The sequence below is a fragment of the Salarias fasciatus genome, chromosome 19 (assembly GCF_902148845.1).
Source record: "Salarias fasciatus chromosome 19, fSalaFa1.1, whole genome shotgun sequence".
NCBI classification, from domain to species: Eukaryota; Metazoa; Chordata; class Actinopteri; order Blenniiformes; family Blenniidae; genus Salarias; species Salarias fasciatus.
The window spans coordinates 4209225-4224179 of NC_043763.1; the positions used below are offsets into that span (position 1 = coordinate 4209225).

General features: G+C 40.4%; 4 protein-coding genes across 7 annotated transcripts in view; 2 read left to right on the plus strand and 2 right to left on the minus strand.

Moving 5' to 3' along the window:
* The first annotated feature begins 31 nt into the window (after positions 1-31).
* Positions 32-5738, plus strand: gskip (gsk3b interacting protein). Its single transcript, XM_030117366.1, has 3 exons — positions 32-236; positions 3644-3889; positions 4790-5738. The coding sequence occupies exons 2-3, from the start codon at positions 3647-3649 to the stop codon at positions 4946-4948; spliced, it is 402 nt and encodes a 133-aa protein (XP_029973226.1). The 5' UTR covers positions 32-236; positions 3644-3646; the 3' UTR covers positions 4949-5738.
* A 516-nt stretch (positions 5739-6254) lies between these two features.
* LOC115407039 (NPC intracellular cholesterol transporter 2) lies at positions 6255-9993 on the minus strand. Of its 2 annotated transcripts, none has more exons than XM_030117364.1 (5): positions 9873-9993; positions 9503-9605; positions 8811-8918; positions 8543-8715; positions 6255-7973 (listed from the first exon to the last, which is right to left on the minus strand). In XM_030117364.1, exons 2-5 carry the CDS (start codon positions 9582-9584, stop codon positions 7887-7889), a joined length of 450 nt encoding a protein of 149 aa, XP_029973224.1. In that variant the 5' UTR covers positions 9585-9605; positions 9873-9993; the 3' UTR covers positions 6255-7886. The 2 variants fall into 2 exon arrangements, with proteins under 2 accessions (XP_029973224.1, XP_029973225.1); XM_030117365.1 differs by having other exon boundaries at positions 9503-9613; positions 9881-9930.
* A 220-nt stretch (positions 9994-10213) lies between these two features.
* Positions 10214-12471, plus strand: isca2 (iron-sulfur cluster assembly 2). Its single transcript, XM_030117363.1, has 4 exons — positions 10214-10310; positions 10515-10680; positions 11652-11767; positions 11851-12471. Exons 1-4 carry the CDS (start codon positions 10249-10251, stop codon positions 12023-12025), a joined length of 519 nt encoding a protein of 172 aa, XP_029973223.1. The 5' UTR covers positions 10214-10248; the 3' UTR covers positions 12026-12471.
* A 2189-nt stretch (positions 12472-14660) lies between these two features.
* eml5 (EMAP like 5) overlaps positions 14661-14955 on the minus strand; it is a 42128-nt gene continuing 41833 nt past the window's right edge. For all 3 annotated transcript variants that reach the window (XM_030117360.1, XM_030117359.1, XM_030117358.1), the window contains 2 exons: positions 14790-14890; positions 14661-14697 (listed from right to left, as the gene is read on the minus strand). In XM_030117360.1, coding sequence (XP_029973220.1) covers positions 14661-14697; positions 14790-14890 — 138 coding nt within the window. The remainder of the gene's footprint in view (positions 14698-14789; positions 14891-14955) is intronic.

Below are 14955 nucleotides of genomic sequence, written 5' to 3' on the forward strand. Positions count from 1 at the left end.
TATAGGTGATGTCACATCATGGCAGCTCTGTTTGCTGCACGGAAAGCCCGCTATGTCAGATTATTTTAGACAAATGCAGAGAATTTAAACTCTTGGCAAATACGTCCCGTTAATGTATTTTTTTCTATTAAAACATCTGAATAGGAGAATACATTCAAAAGGTGAAAGGGGAATTTGACGACACCCAGTGGTCTCTGGAAGCTTCGCGATCCCGGAAGAACACGAGCAGAGGCGAGGTGAGGAAAACGAACGCACTTTACTTAAAAATCATCTTTTATTTCACGATAACGGCAAACATTCCATCCATTATCCAACTTTAAGGTCAAACAATCCTTCTCTTGCGATAAAAGTTACGTTTTGGGTATTCAATCGGTAGAGCAGTGGTTTAAGTGTGAGTTTAACTCAGACTGTACCAACTGTTAGCCACATTAGCTACAGTCCATCAATCTGAAGATCTGAGGGATTCGTAGAAATACTTGTTTCTATACAAACTGCATCCTGATCTAGATGTGCTGTGTTAATGTATTTTACACCGCTGCAGATAGCTTTACCAGAAGCCTGTACAAGATCCTCAAGATGTCGCTGTTTGTCTAACTAGAAGCATATTGACCTTATTCCAGAGTCCACACAGCCCAGTTTAATCTGGATTAGGAATGATCAATAACAGCAGCTTCACATGTTTACCCATTTATAGTACCAAGAAATGTGAATACATCGACATTAAATTCAGTTTACTTTACAAAATCTGAAATGAAGTGTAAATTTACTAAGAAATATAAGTCAGATTTGTTTTTCCAAATATCCACACACTGTCCTTTCTGTGCAATACTGATCCATGTGAATTTACATGTATCCTAAAAATGTAACAGGAATGTGTCCTTTTCTGATGGAATTCTCTCTGCGGCAGGGTTTGTTTATCTTCAGGTTAACTTTGACAAAAGGCTGATTGCTTCTCAAAACACACTTTAGATTGAATTTAGTCATCAGTGAAACTAAACAAAATTCAATGTATTGTAAAAGTGACGCGTTTCTCTCTGTTAAGATATTCAGTGTGCTCTTGTAAAATATGGAAAACACTTTGTTTGCAGCGACAGAAACTGCTGAGATTGTTCTGTGACTTGTCCCGTGGTAATTTGGGTCACTGTTTTATTGGCTGTTAACTTCAGTCAAAGTCGACAAGACCAGAAAAATCAGCGTGTTAAATGATAAATAAGCACAAGTCTCATCATGTTTCTCTTTTATTTGAAACTGACTTCAATATTCTGTTGAATAAGTGAAAATGTACAAAAAAGAGAAGTACAACTTCAACAGTGTGCCTTTTTAACTGTCATCTTGTGCAAAATCCAGTATCCAAATACTGTCTCTTTCAGTTATGTTGCAAAAGTAAAAGCAACAAATAACTTATATAAAGTTTAAAATTGTGGTTTTGGCCTGTGGGGCTTGTTTTTCACATTCATGATCCAAGCAAAAATAGAAAATCACTTTTTACTGATTAAAATATTAAATTAATGATATATTTTAGCTATAATTTCTTCAGTGAAGATGTCAACTCATCCTCTGCCTTCAAAGCCCTGTCTTGATGTGATTAAATGTTTGGTCAAAAGTTTGAATGAGCCTTTTATCAGATGGCAAAAAAGGATGAGACCTCCTCGGTATTTTAATTGTGTTGTGATTGAGTGTCTGTGAAAATGGGAATGCGGCCAACAGTAATAAAGCAGAAGACAGACACAGAACAAGACTCGACATGCAGGAAGTGTCTCTGATTCACCACGAAATGCCTCTGGGTGTTACTGTGGTGTGACAATCGCATGAACAATGAGGCGCATGTACCGTGAACGTGCAGAGAGAGTTGGATGGATGGATGTACTGTAGTGATCCTACAACTGTCTGCAATAGTAGATGTTTAATACAATGCTCTAGATAAAATAGGTAAGTGAGAAAAGATGAGTAAGTTTTCCAAACACAAAGTTTAAACAAACCAGAGTGGTCTTAAATGAATGCTGCTCAAGCTCCCATCAGAATCAAGGTAAAAATGTGCCTCAGGTTATCGTGCGTCTCACAAAACACTTGCTTGACATCTGAGAAAAGCGTGGATGTTGTGTAACGTTCGTGAGACGCACTGAGATCGTTTCCCCTTAAAACTGCAGGGTCATTTATTTAGTCATCGGACATCAAACTGCATGGGGCTCAGAGAGGAAGTGCTGAAGCTCTTCTAAGGTCACATCAGCAGGTTGAAGGTCAATTTCTCAACTCTAGAACTTTCTGATGGATAGGAAGTACATTTAGAAGCTTGTGAGAAAAGTTGTTGACATCTAAAGAAGTGAACATGTGACTTCAGCTCAGTCAGATCAAAAACTAATAAAAATGGACTTTTGCTAAGTACTCTGAGATGCTATTGGTTTTGTTTAATGGAAGGCAGAGTCCTCCGTGTGTGTGGCTGGACTTTAATTTGGCAGGATGACATGCGTGACTGCATGACGCACTTCACCCGTCGGGTTTGCGGCTATCAGCTTTCAGTCGATGTCAGGAGTGAAAAACAAACCAGAGTAGCTGAATCAGCAGCAGGGAGGAATCGGTCCGGTTGTCCTGTTGGAGAACCTGCTCCGTTCAGGCAGTTTTCTCCACTCTGTTCTTATAAAACTCTTGTCACCGTCAGCGCTGCAGCAGCGGCTCCCCACACACTAAATATAGTCTGCACATGAAAAACAGAATTATTGGAACGGTCCCGTGCTGCTGTTTCACTTCTCTCTCTGACACACGCCGTGGCGTCTGACCTGTTTATATCGCAGGCCTGCAGACCGCCACATTTATGTGCATTTTCCTCTGAGACAGGCGTTTAAATAGATGGAAGAATAAATAGATGTGCTTCATTTGTCTAAGATTTGAATGTTTTCTGAAGCAAAGTACAACCAAGCATGAATGCACAACTTACTGAGAGTAATAGAAACAAAGAAAAATGGAGTCTACTGTTCTTGTGCTGTATATATTATTGTATTTTTTTTTTCACAGGACAAGGATGAAGTCATTGAAGTTGAGCTAAATCTCACTTATAGGGTTTAACTTTGCATGTTCAGTATTTTGTTACTCTTTATCATCTCGGTTAGCCTCTATTAGACTATAAATGTGTGTTTTGATGAAATTGTGTTTCCCCGAAATTACAAAAAAGGTCAGAGTTCACTGTTGGCCTTCAGAATTCACTCCTCGATGCAATAATGTGTAGTTTGTGACGAGTGTTAAATGTGTGTAACAGTAGTGTAGCAGCTCTGGAACAAATAGTCATTATGCTCCAGGTGTGTGTCGATAAGAAATGTGCAGGAAGGAAGGTTTTTGTTATCAAAAGATGACTAAGAAGAAAAAAATTCTCGTCTGGGAGCTGCTGTACTTTTATCTCATATTTAGCGATTATTTCCAGAAGCGTGTGTTTAACTCTCTCCGGTGATTTTTGATTCTATTCTGTCTTCTTGAAGTGTTGTAATAGTCGACAGAAATGCGGTGGAGAAGGTAAATATCAGCTCATTCCTGCACGCACGAAAGTCTGCACGGGAAACCTTATCTGGTTGGAATTGGAGGCATTCCAGCCGCAGACGGTAAAGTCCGAGCCCGAACCGAGTCAACAGGCGCTGCGGTTTGTGTGGTGCTGCAGGGGATGGAGGTCGACTGCCAGCCGGAGGAGTCCATGGTCTCCGCCTTCGGCGAGGACTGCGCGGAGCTGGTGGAGGTCAAGGACATGCGGTTGGAGGCGGAGGCGGTGGTCAACGACGTCCTCTTCGCCGTGGCCGAGATGTACGTCTCCCAGAGCCTGGGCGGCGCGTCGGACGTGGCCTACATCAACGTGGAGACGAGGGAAGGGAACCGGTACTGCCTGGAGCTCACAGAGGCCGGACTGAGGGTGAGGAGCCCGAGAGACGCCGTCGGACCTGGAGGCTGCCGCCTCACAGCGTCCAAAAATCACACAGATGTTTACACAGTTTTAGTGCAATCACAAGAAATGCCACAGTAGAATAAAAACATTTTAATATGTATGGTTTTTTTAATTTAATTACAGGCTCCGATCATATAGAGCAGGGGTGTTCAACCTGTGGCTCTCTAGTCCCTCTGTAGCGGCTCCATGGAGCTTTCACAACACGACACATGAGAAACATTTTAAGTTATTTTGCACCACTTCAAAATGATTGGACACTCTGTTCTGAAGGATTTCAAAAAAGGTACAAATAAAATTTGGGAAAAATAGATAAAACCTCAAGAAATGGGGGAAAAAATTATAGAACAGCTTAAAAAACTCTGAAATGTCTACAATTTATAAAAGAACGTTAAATAAGATTGGGGGATAAAAAGACCACAAAACTGCTTAAAAAGAGGTAAAATGAAAAAAGCAGCTACAAAGTCAAATTTGTCAATTGTAAAAGTTGAGCGGTTCAGTTCAGCTTTATTTATATAGCGCCAATTTCAGCTTGGTCATTTCTGGACACTTCTCCAGAAAAAAACACAACAGTTCCTGTTAAACTGTTCAAATCGGATACAGAAATAGGTTAAATGTATTGAAAGGTTCACTATTCTGAACTGTTGTTAAAACTTACTGTTTTTGTGCGGAAAGTCACAGAAATGGCTGTTTTGGTCAGAAAGGTTGCGGACCCCTGATACAGACAGTAAATATCAAGTTTTAAAATGGCTACAGGTGAATATATTTACTCTAAGATGGATGAATTTGATCCATCTGACCCTCCTAAGAACCAGTGATGTCGTCATTTTGTGACCTTTCAGAGGAAGTGACGGTCTTCTGCCCCTGCAGGTGGTGGGCTACGCCTTCGACCAGGTGGACGAGGACCTGAGCTCCCAGTACCACGAGACGGTCTACTCGCTGCTGGACACGCTCAGCCCGGGCTACAGGGAAGCCTTCGGCAACGCGCTGCTGCAGCGGCTGGAGAGGCTGAAGCAGAACGGACAGTGAGGGGCCTCGGCCCGGGGGAGGGGTTCCAGCTCCGATGCTCTCGCCCGTCGTGTGACGCCCGCCTCGCCGCCACCGCCGTCCTGACCTCCACCTCCATCTCTGCTGCGGACCCGCCGTGTGCAAAACTGTGTTGTTGACATTCGCTGCGGAGCGATCTTCCAGTTTCTACGTGGTAAAGATTCTTTGTAACGGCGCACATTGTTCCAGAGTCGTGTACCTTTTTGTATTTATCCAGATAGGAGGCAGAAGGTGGCGTTGTTAGAGATCCTGCCGGCTCTGAAGCCGCGACCCGACCTCCGATAGCTGCTCACGTGTTACCGGCTTTATTTGGCAGGCAGGAAGAGCCCAAGCCGTCGCGCTTTTCATGTTTCTACTGCTTTGTTCACTAAGAAACGTTCCAACACTGACTCTTTTTGTAAGAGGATTCTGTGGGTCTGATCGTCCACATGGAGAAGTAGGTCAAAACATTTGATTACCTGGTATTAGTTTTTGTTTTTCTCTGCACAGTATGTTGCATCTCGAGCTTTTATATCAAATATAGCAGTGAAAGTGGGAAAAAAACTCTATTTTTTGTGCAAGTTTTGCTCTTTTAGTCAAAATGCACAGCGTCCTGTTGATATCCAGTGAACTTCTGAAGCTGCTCCCGTCCCGGTTTGCTGTTTGTGTGACCTGGTTCTGGTTCTACTGCAGTGTGATGAAACCGACCTGCAGATAACTCACTCCCTCTCTGCACTCATGCTCATTCTACCTGCTGCTGGCCTTTGCTCAAACCAATAAACTCTCAGAAGTGTGTCAGTCTGTCGCTCTGTTCCACGGGGAAAACACACGTGGTGGTGGAAAATCACATAATGACCGTATCAATGGAATCATTTACATTTTTTTAGTGACATTATGCCACTTTATTGTCAGAGAACATGAAAACACTACACAGCACATCTACAGAGACCAACCTGGATTTTCAGTTTTTTTTTTTTTTAATAAAATCCAATTTTAAATGACAAATTCAAAACAATAGAAAAACAATGTATTGCTCAAGTAACGGAAATCCCAATGAAAGAAAACATGACGAACGTGAATATTCCGAAAGAAGTATACTTCATTCTCACTTCTTCAAAATGAATGAACCATATTGATATCTATGGCAAATATTAAAAAAATATATAAATGTATTTAAACAGAAATCCCAGTTTGATCCACAAAACATTGTTTTGAATACACTTTCTTGACAGTTAAAAGTAAATTTATGTCTAAATGTTTCTCTTTCCTGATCAAACTGTTTATATTTATTTTCCAGTCATTTTTTTTTGTTGCTTCCACTTGATTTAAACCATAAAATAAGGTGCCAGTAAGTACATTATATTGGTTGTAAAGCTACTGAGTTTAATCCTGATAACAGACGACTGACTCCATTCCTGTTTCACCCTCATTTCATTCCTGCTTTACAACAACTCACAACAAATGGGATACTTTCAGGACAACATCCACAGTTTGAATCAATATTTGCGTTAAGTCTATTATTTAACTGAGAAAATTCTTATTTTTTTTCTAGTTTAACTTTATTTTTTCATATTTCAGATGTAGACATTCAATAATAAAAGCGAACCAAATTAAATCTCTTACATTGTATATTAGGTTAAATGAAAAGTACTTTCAGTTTCACTTTCACTGCAGATTTTCGGTATTTCCACATCTTGGCACGTCTCGCTTAATCACAGTTTGTCCAGTTTCGAGTTCTGTAAGAGTCCAAACAGACTTCCAGAAGATTTCTATTCAGTCAAATACAGACTTTGGATTCTGGTGACAGTTTTCATGAACGTCTAATTCTTCACCTCACTAAATAGGTACTGGTAATATTTGTCTATATGTTAAGGACATAAAAAGATGTTTCACTTCCTATTTGTGCCTAAAAAAACCCAGTTCCATTTCGGAGTCTCTACTTTCATGGTTAGACTTACGACCTTTCTATTGAACAAGGCTTACAGATGGAGCTGGTTCTGAACACTATGGACCATTTCCTATTGAAGCTGCTGTTGGGGGAACTGCACTGAGCTTCTTTCCTTCCTCACTGTTAACTCGACCCTTATATTTCTGGTGATTGTTACGAATATCCTGTTTCAGAATGATATTTACAGTTTACATTTTGTTAAACCATCTTTCATTACACTTTACAGTAGAGGCACAGCGTGTTTTAATCCATGTTCTCATTAATTTGCTCTGAATTCACCATTCATCAACTGAAAATACAACACAGAAACTTTCATATGGTCATCGCTCAACTCTCTGGCGCTTAAAGTCCACGCTGTGGTTTGGCTAAAGCGCCATTCAATAACCAATAAATCAAATCCTGTCTGGTGGTTTTTCTCACTCTGCAGCCTGAACACAAGACGTTCTCCAATAATTTTAGTATTCGTCGTTGTGCTTTGAACCGAGTCTGAGCTTGGCTGTTTTAACCCGTCAGAGTTAATCCCTTTTAAGACACGTTCAGTCGCCACTTACAGAAACAACTTAAACATCAGAAATATACAAAGTTTCTTAAAGGACTGACTTTTATTAATGTTTACAATATGAAATTCCAGAAATGTGGTTACACAAAATAAGACATAAAAAACACAAACAAACAAATTGTACAGCCTGCAGCTCTTCTGACTACACAGCAGCCAGGAAAGATTACAACCAGTGCTGTGATGGAATGCAGCGGTCATTCACACAACGGTTAACTAGATTTGACATCTTTAAAACTACGATGTTAAAACACGTGCCTAATGTTTGAGGATTTAGGGTGCATGTGCAGTGAAGTCATTAAGACATCTTAAAAATCAATTTAATAATTCATTAAAATAGGAGCTAGTGGCTTTCTTTGTGTTGCTGTTACTCAGTTAAATCCATTAAAAAAAAAAAGAGAGAAATACTTGTCTGAGGTATCTGTGCGAGTCTGTCATTAATCAATGAGCTGGACTGGAAACTTGATGCAGAACAGGTCTTTTTTATCGTCGTCTCTCAGTTCCCACTCCACAACCAGCTTCAGCTGCAAAAGCAGAACAATGTGGTCAGAAAAAAAACAAAAAAAGAAGAAAAAAAACAAAGAGCACATCACTTTTTTCTTTGTAAGGTCAGAAGAAATTACAGGGGAAAAGGGTGAACCTGCAAACAAACAACACATGAACATTAAACGACAAAAACAGACTAGAAAGAAAACTTTTTTTTAATCCAAGTCCTTTTTTTTATCCAACTATCAGGTAAATCCCCTCCAACCTGTTAAAGTTTAACCTTGAAGTATTTACAAAAAAGGGGAGGCAGATCCTTATAGAGAAATGATTCAAATAAACCATCTGCAAGCTTTCAATTTTATTAAATAAGAAAAAAAGCTTTCGGTGTGGCTCAGGAAGTAGAGAGCCTTGTTTCTATGTCAGCCGTGACTTTGTGTCAGAGTATCGGCTAACACAGTGAACATCCCGGGTTTTCCTGTGGTGAGCCGGCAACTTGCTTTCATTATTGATATAAGAGCTTGTGAATGTGATCAAACATGCAAAGCAGGTTGAGAGTGTGTTACGTAACAGATTAACTTGCCAATTTAACATCACTCAATTCACTTACTGAAGGGTAGTCTTTTTTCACAGGTAATGTGGCCTGATAGTAGTACGTCTGCTGGTTCTGGATGGGACACTGGATTCCAGACTTGCAGCCGTCTCCAATGGGAATGCTGAAGGGGATGGGAACGCCAGCGATGATACCGTGGACCACAGCTGTGCTGGTCTGGCTCGCCACACCTACAAGGAAAAAAAATACAAAACATGATTACCACTTCTAAAACCTGAATTTGATTTATGATTTGTTTAAAAATATTCACAAAATATCCCCTCACCGCTGCTGAACGTCACGTTGACAGTGTAGGAATCTCCTTTGTGGAGCTGGCAGGGTTGAGCAGGGCAGGGATTTATGTCCACTATGGCGACTTTACCAGAAGCGGAGCCTGAAGATGGAAAGGAAAAAAAGAGCAAAGTTTTTCAAGAAACTATCTTTAAATATGTGTGACTGAAACGGAAACCTGACTCTCTTGTCTGAGGGGAAAAGCAGACAAGGAGGTTGTTTGCTCTGTGTCAAGCCTGTCACAAGAAAGACTGCTGCTTCAGCGTTTTCCTTGATGGCTGCACTGATATTTGTCAGACTTTCCAATGTGCCGATTTCTTTATTCTTTTGGAAACGCGTGGAAATTAATGTCTTGCTTCAATGGATACCGAGGTGTGTCATGCATGTTGCAGATAGGAGCCTGACAAGTGCATTTTGGTAGTCTTAGATTTGAGGATTTTGTCTTATGTCTTAAAATTATGGCAACACTTTCAGCACAGCTAAATTGAGTAATGTTTTGAGATTTCTATCGGACTATAATGTATTTTGGTTTGCTCGTTTACTTGGATGTGTCTTTATATAAGGTCGTGTGATGATCAATCTTTGTAAATATATGGACAATTTTGATTCAAAGGAAGTCCAAGTTATTTTATTTAAGTGTATGTCATAAATTATAATAAAAATGCTTGTCCAGTGATAAAAACTTACCACAATCAAGGTATTTGACCGGCACAGCGCAGCTTAAACCCACCAAGCAGAGCACAACGATGAAACCACTGCGGGCATCCATGTTCTCCTTTTTTGTAAGACTCTTCAAGAAAAGAAAAATCAATCATTAACAACCACGTAAACAAAGAACAAACGTGAGACCGCACAGGTGGCACTAAATACGAAGGAAACAGATTTCAGAGTGACACCCACACAATTTCCCGAGCGTTAGCCGCGACTCAAAAGTTTAACACAGCGTTGAAAAACGACCTTAAAGTGCCTGGTAACGTAATAAACGGCTCTAACAGAGTGAGTTATCCGAGTGTTAAAGTAAGGAGAAGTGTCAAAGCTCTAAATGAACACACCGTACCTTAGAGAGAATCCGTCAGCTTGAGAAACGCCAGCAAACAGCCTCCTTTTTATTTCCTTGTGTCACGCGATCTAGAAACGCCTATTTGTCACCCTAGAGGTTTTCTCCGCCCAGCGTGCTGTCTCACAGGAAGCGACGTTTTTGTTAAGCCCCGCCTTTCCCATACAAAAACAGGATCAAACGTGACGTAGCGTCGAAAAACAACGCCTGGCAGTCATGACTCAGGTGTGAGTGCTACCGTATTAGCCAATCAAAAGACAGGTTTTGTCCACTGTAGGCGTGTCTAATTTGAAAGACAGGCGTTTCAGCCAATAGCAGCCTGGTATTTCGGGCGTGAAATGCTTTGAGTAAATTTCACCGACGTCTGTTATGGAAGATGTCAGCCGTAACAGGGGCGATGTTAGCTGCGTCAAAGTCAACATTATTGACCCTCGCGAGGTAAAACTTTTCTGTTGGGTATCACAACTTGTAAACCACTTTTTTTGTGGCTGGATATTGCTGCGTGTTTAGTTTGAAACCTGGCGTTAAGAGATAGAGTTAACTGACGCTATGCTAACTGGCTAGCAGGTGCTAGCAGTGTCGCTGGGGTCCTTGTGCTGTCATGTGATGCGATGTTGACAACAGATAGTTGGTGTTTTGCAGGACGCCGGGTATCCTGAAGAGTCGCGGCGTGTCTGAGCAACTGCAGCGGCTCGCTCAACCCGCTCTGCTCCGGTATACAGCCGGCCTCCGGTGCTATAGCAGTGCCGTCCAGGAGAAGACAGGCGGCTCATCTGAGGATGTCCATTTAACAGAGTCATGCGTAAAGGTCAGCCACTGCCGAATCCACCAGTACAAACACTGATATAGGAGAGGAGTCTCTCTATAACTCTATTTACAATAATCTAATGAGACAAAACAATAGCCATGGTGCCATTCCAAAGACAAACCTACCAAAATAAACTCAGCCTATTTACTTGTAATTCATTTTTCCACCACAAGATGGCGTATTGAGTCACTCTCTGACAGAGGAGCTACAGAGGAACCAGGTAGAAAAATAAGAAATACAACAATGGGTGCAGTTCCTGGCCAGGAGACAATAGTTTCACTATAAGACCAAAAGATTCTGTTAGGGCTGTACAATTGAATTCCCATCCTTTGATCTTCTATGTGACTTTATCCTGGTCAGGGTCATGGGGTTCTCTCTTAATTAGCCTTTTGGATTAATGAAGTATTTCTAATCTATTCTGTTACTGTCATCCAAATATACATCTGGGAAAAAAATCAAACCACAAAACAATCCTTTGCCTCTGCACTGTGTATTCATGTTTTGCATATCAACATATGTGGTCAATCAGATGAAGGCCTTCTGTTCTTATCTCACTTTAGGTACTGCTCTATTTGATAAACAGTGCCGGTCTTAACTGCAGCTGTACATGTGATTAAAAACAAAAACCAAAAACAAGGCAATCTCTTCAGGTCAAAATTGGATCCAGAAACTGGAGTGAACGGGAAGTGTCTTGACACTTGTGTACGTGCATCCATGACTACGTTTTGAGTGAAAATATCTCATCTTATCATGCTCACAGGATTGTGTGCAACCACCAGAGATAATTTAAATTGAATCAGCTCACCCGATAGTCCCGCTCTGCCCCTGGAGCAGTCTGATATTGTCCTTTATGAGTTACAGAAGTGTTTTTAAAGAGTTCTGCAAAGTAATAATTTAAAATGAAGTGAAGTTGAAACTTGTAAACAGTATGTGGAACTTTTTTCTTTTTTAATCATGTTTGTTTATTTCAGAGACTTGGGGAGATCATGGAGAAAGGCGAGTACCTGAGGATCCATGTGGAGGGAGGAGGCTGCTCTGGATTTCAGTATAAGTTCTCTGTCGACAGCACCAGGAATGAAGACGACAGGTAAACTCTCACAACTGTCAGCTTTGAGTTTACTGTGTGTTTTCTGATCACCTCCTAATCCAACCTGCTTGTTTCTGCCGCAGAGTGTTTGAGCAGGGAGGAGTGGGGGTGATCGTGGACCAGGACAGTCTGGAGTTTGTGAAAGGAGCCACTGTGGACTTCAGTCAGGAACTGATCCGCTCCGCCTTCCAGGTGCTGAAGAACCCTCAGGCGGATCACGGCTGCTCGTGCGGCAGCTCCTTCTCCGTCAAACTATGATCCCTGACCACTGCGTCGGCTTCAACCATCACTATCATTCAGCAGCTCTTTAGGAGCGTTCATACAACTAATAATGAATAACAGTAAAATCACAAACATACCACATGAAGTGTTGACCCCCAGTCTTCTGTTACACTGGGTTATCCTGAACATCTAGAAGCTGTTGGATTAAATCATTAGCCTGTTTTTCTGCTTTTTTTGGAGGTGTTAAATTACTTGAATGGATCGGTGTGTTACGGCGAGGGATGGTAAATAATGCTCTTTGACAGCTCGGAGCATTCAACTCTGTTTAGATGTAATCAGATTGAGAAACACAAAGGCTCACCTGATGTGAGATTGAGATTATTCTGTGCTTAGATTGAACTTTGCATGTAAGATATGTAAATAAACTACAGATGAACTTGTGAGGTATATATTTGTGTCATTTTGAATAAATTATGTGAATTTAAGATATCTGTGTCGTGTACTAATTGATATTTGCGAAGTTCTACTAATGTGTTTAATCCAGATTATGGGTACAAATGGAGAGTGTTCATTTCAACTTATGCAGCACCGAGGCAGAAGGCATTGAAAACAAATACATTTCTTCTTTGCATTATTTGAATTCTCGATTACAACTAAAATTAATGTTGATAATAACTAAAGTTATATTCTCCTTCTCAGATGTAAGTTACTGCTGTATTGAAATCCCTAAAGACCCAAAGACACTTACTTCACACTTTAAATAAAAATCTATCAGTAGGTGCAAAACATAATCAAACTGATATAAAATATCACAGCTTTTGAACCATATTCACCAAAACTATGGTTTATATAAACCATATATATATATATATATATATATTAATATAAAAATCATATTTTATTGTATTAACAGATGTTGCATCACAGCTTTACCTCTAATTGAATGTGATTGATTGTGTACTTTGAGATCTGCCCTCAGATGTAAAGTGTGTTGTACATAAAATCCATTATCATTATTATTAATTTGCATCTAATGTTATTTTTGATAGCATTTTGACGTCTGTGCCCAGGTATGATGAAATCACGAGGGCTGTCCATTGATTCACATTTCTTAGTTCGGTCATCATTGTACAATTTTTCAATTTCAATTTTTCTTTCAAATGTGAAATTTTGTCATTTTGAATTTGCAGAGGATGAATACACGTCGCAGTTTTTATGAATATTGTGCATATAACAAGAAATTTACTTGTGATTGTGCAGTAGTGCCCTTGATAGAGTATTTATACAAAATATGAAAACTTGAGTGTCATATTTAATAGCATCACATAAAAATATTCTAGATTTTTTTGCTAAACGCTGGGATTCAAACACTTTGCGGTTGAAGTGAAGAAAGAGATCAGTCAGAATGTCAACGTTCATGGTTGCCTTTTTTCTTTTTTATTAAAGTGGAATTTAAGAAACATCTCACAAAAATATACAAAAAGAATATCTACAAATGGTATTTACACTGGTTAAATGTAAATCAAAATATGCAGCAACATTTTTTTAGTCGTTAGTCTGAATACAAGGAGCAAAATGTTTTGCACTTTTATTTATTGATCTGTTTTTTTTAAATATTCTCCCCTCTGATAAACATTCCATTGAAGCAATATATCATATTACACAAAACATCAACTGTTGAAAATAGTCACACCGTTCATATTCATGAAAATGCAACAGTAATATATATTAGCAGCACACTGAAAAGTGATCGAAACAATTGCAACAGTGCATTGAAATATCGATTTTACAGCTGTTCTTTTTTTTTTTTTGTTTTCTGAGGGATTCGGTCGGGACAGATTGTCTTCCGGTAAGCCATGCACACCCAGGAAACCACAAACCAGTCCTCAAACGAGTACGCGCACACCAACAAGTCATGGGGGGAGGGGGGGGGGGGGGGGGGGGGGGGGGGGGGGACGCACACTGCCGAGGGAGGCTTTGAGGTCAACCAGTCCACTACACAACCACAGAAACAAATCAGAAGTGAACCACCGGGGCGACACAGTGACCAGGTCAGGTGTACAGTGCATAGTATGCTTTGGCATGCTGACATCCAGAACATAACAGTGGATGTTACATTCAGGAGGAAGGCCACAGGATTTGGAATCACCAGTAAAAATACAACAAATGACTACATGATCCAAAAAAAAGAAAAAAAAAAAAAGAGTCAAACAAATGATAGAAAAAGAAAGAATCCAAACCCTCAGAGACACTCAGATTAAGGCTAATTTCAGTTTGCTACATGGTTCTTTTCAGATGAGAATGGCGTTCAGTAGCACGATTTCACAGGCCTGCCATTTGAGACACAGAAAAAAACGCTTATAAAATAATCCAAAATGATATGCACACGTTAGATTCTGTTTTTGTTTTTAAGTGTTTAGTTTTTTTCTTTATTTCTTTCTGGATGGTGATGTGATGCCATGAGAGCAGAGCTGTACTCCTGTTTTCACAATCAGGACTGTGATACTGTGACGAACATGAGCCTTTTTGCACACATGCATGCACCTAGTTTTTTTTTTGTTTTTTTTGAGGCAGTAAGTCGAACAACCACGTTAACTCATGTACAAGCTGCCAGGTCTGTCCTCCTCCTTCTCGTATGCTCTTCTCTCCGGAGACTCCGGATTCCAGATGGTCAGTGCGGGGCATGGACGCACCTCCACACAAACACGCTGCGGATCACAGGAAACACACGGATCGCGCGTCACTTCTGTTTTCCTGCTATTTCAGATCACTAGGCTCTCATCTGAATCCGCGGCCGTACCTTCTGTCGTCTCCGCCGGCGCTGACGACGAAGCGGTCCCCGTTTGTGAAGCGGACGTTTGTCAAGTGAGCCGAGTGGCCCAGAAACCGTTTGTGTTTAGCCTGGAAAACATCGCCGTCACATCATCCAACAAGCTTCTGAAACGGACTTATTTTATTAAAACACA

Coding starts and splice junctions, on each gene's coding strand:
- isca2 (XM_030117363.1), top strand. CDS start 10,249: ATGTCAGCCGTAACAGGGGCGATGTTAGCTGCGTCAAAGTCAACATTA. Junction 10,681..11,651: donor TAACAGAGTCATGCGTAAAG/GTCAGCCACTGC, acceptor TGTTTATTTCAG/AGACTTGGGGAGATCATGGA. Junction 11,768..11,850: donor ACCAGGAATGAAGACGACAG/GTAAACTCTCAC, acceptor TTTCTGCCGCAG/AGTGTTTGAGCAGGGAGGAG.
- gskip (XM_030117366.1), top strand. CDS start 3,647: ATGGAGGTCGACTGCCAGCCGGAGGAGTCCATGGTCTCCGCCTTCGGC. Junction 3,890..4,789: donor TCACAGAGGCCGGACTGAGG/GTGAGGAGCCCG, acceptor CTGCCCCTGCAG/GTGGTGGGCTACGCCTTCGA.
- LOC115407039 (XM_030117364.1), bottom strand. CDS start 9,584: ATGGATGCCCGCAGTGGTTTCATCGTTGTGCTCTGCTTGGTGGGTTTA. Junction 8,919..9,502: donor GGTCAAATACCTTGATTGTG/GTAAGTTTTTAT, acceptor TTCCATCTTCAG/GCTCCGCTTCTGGTAAAGTC. Junction 8,716..8,810: donor CAACGTGACGTTCAGCAGCG/GTGAGGGGATAT, acceptor TTTTCCTTGTAG/GTGTGGCGAGCCAGACCAGC.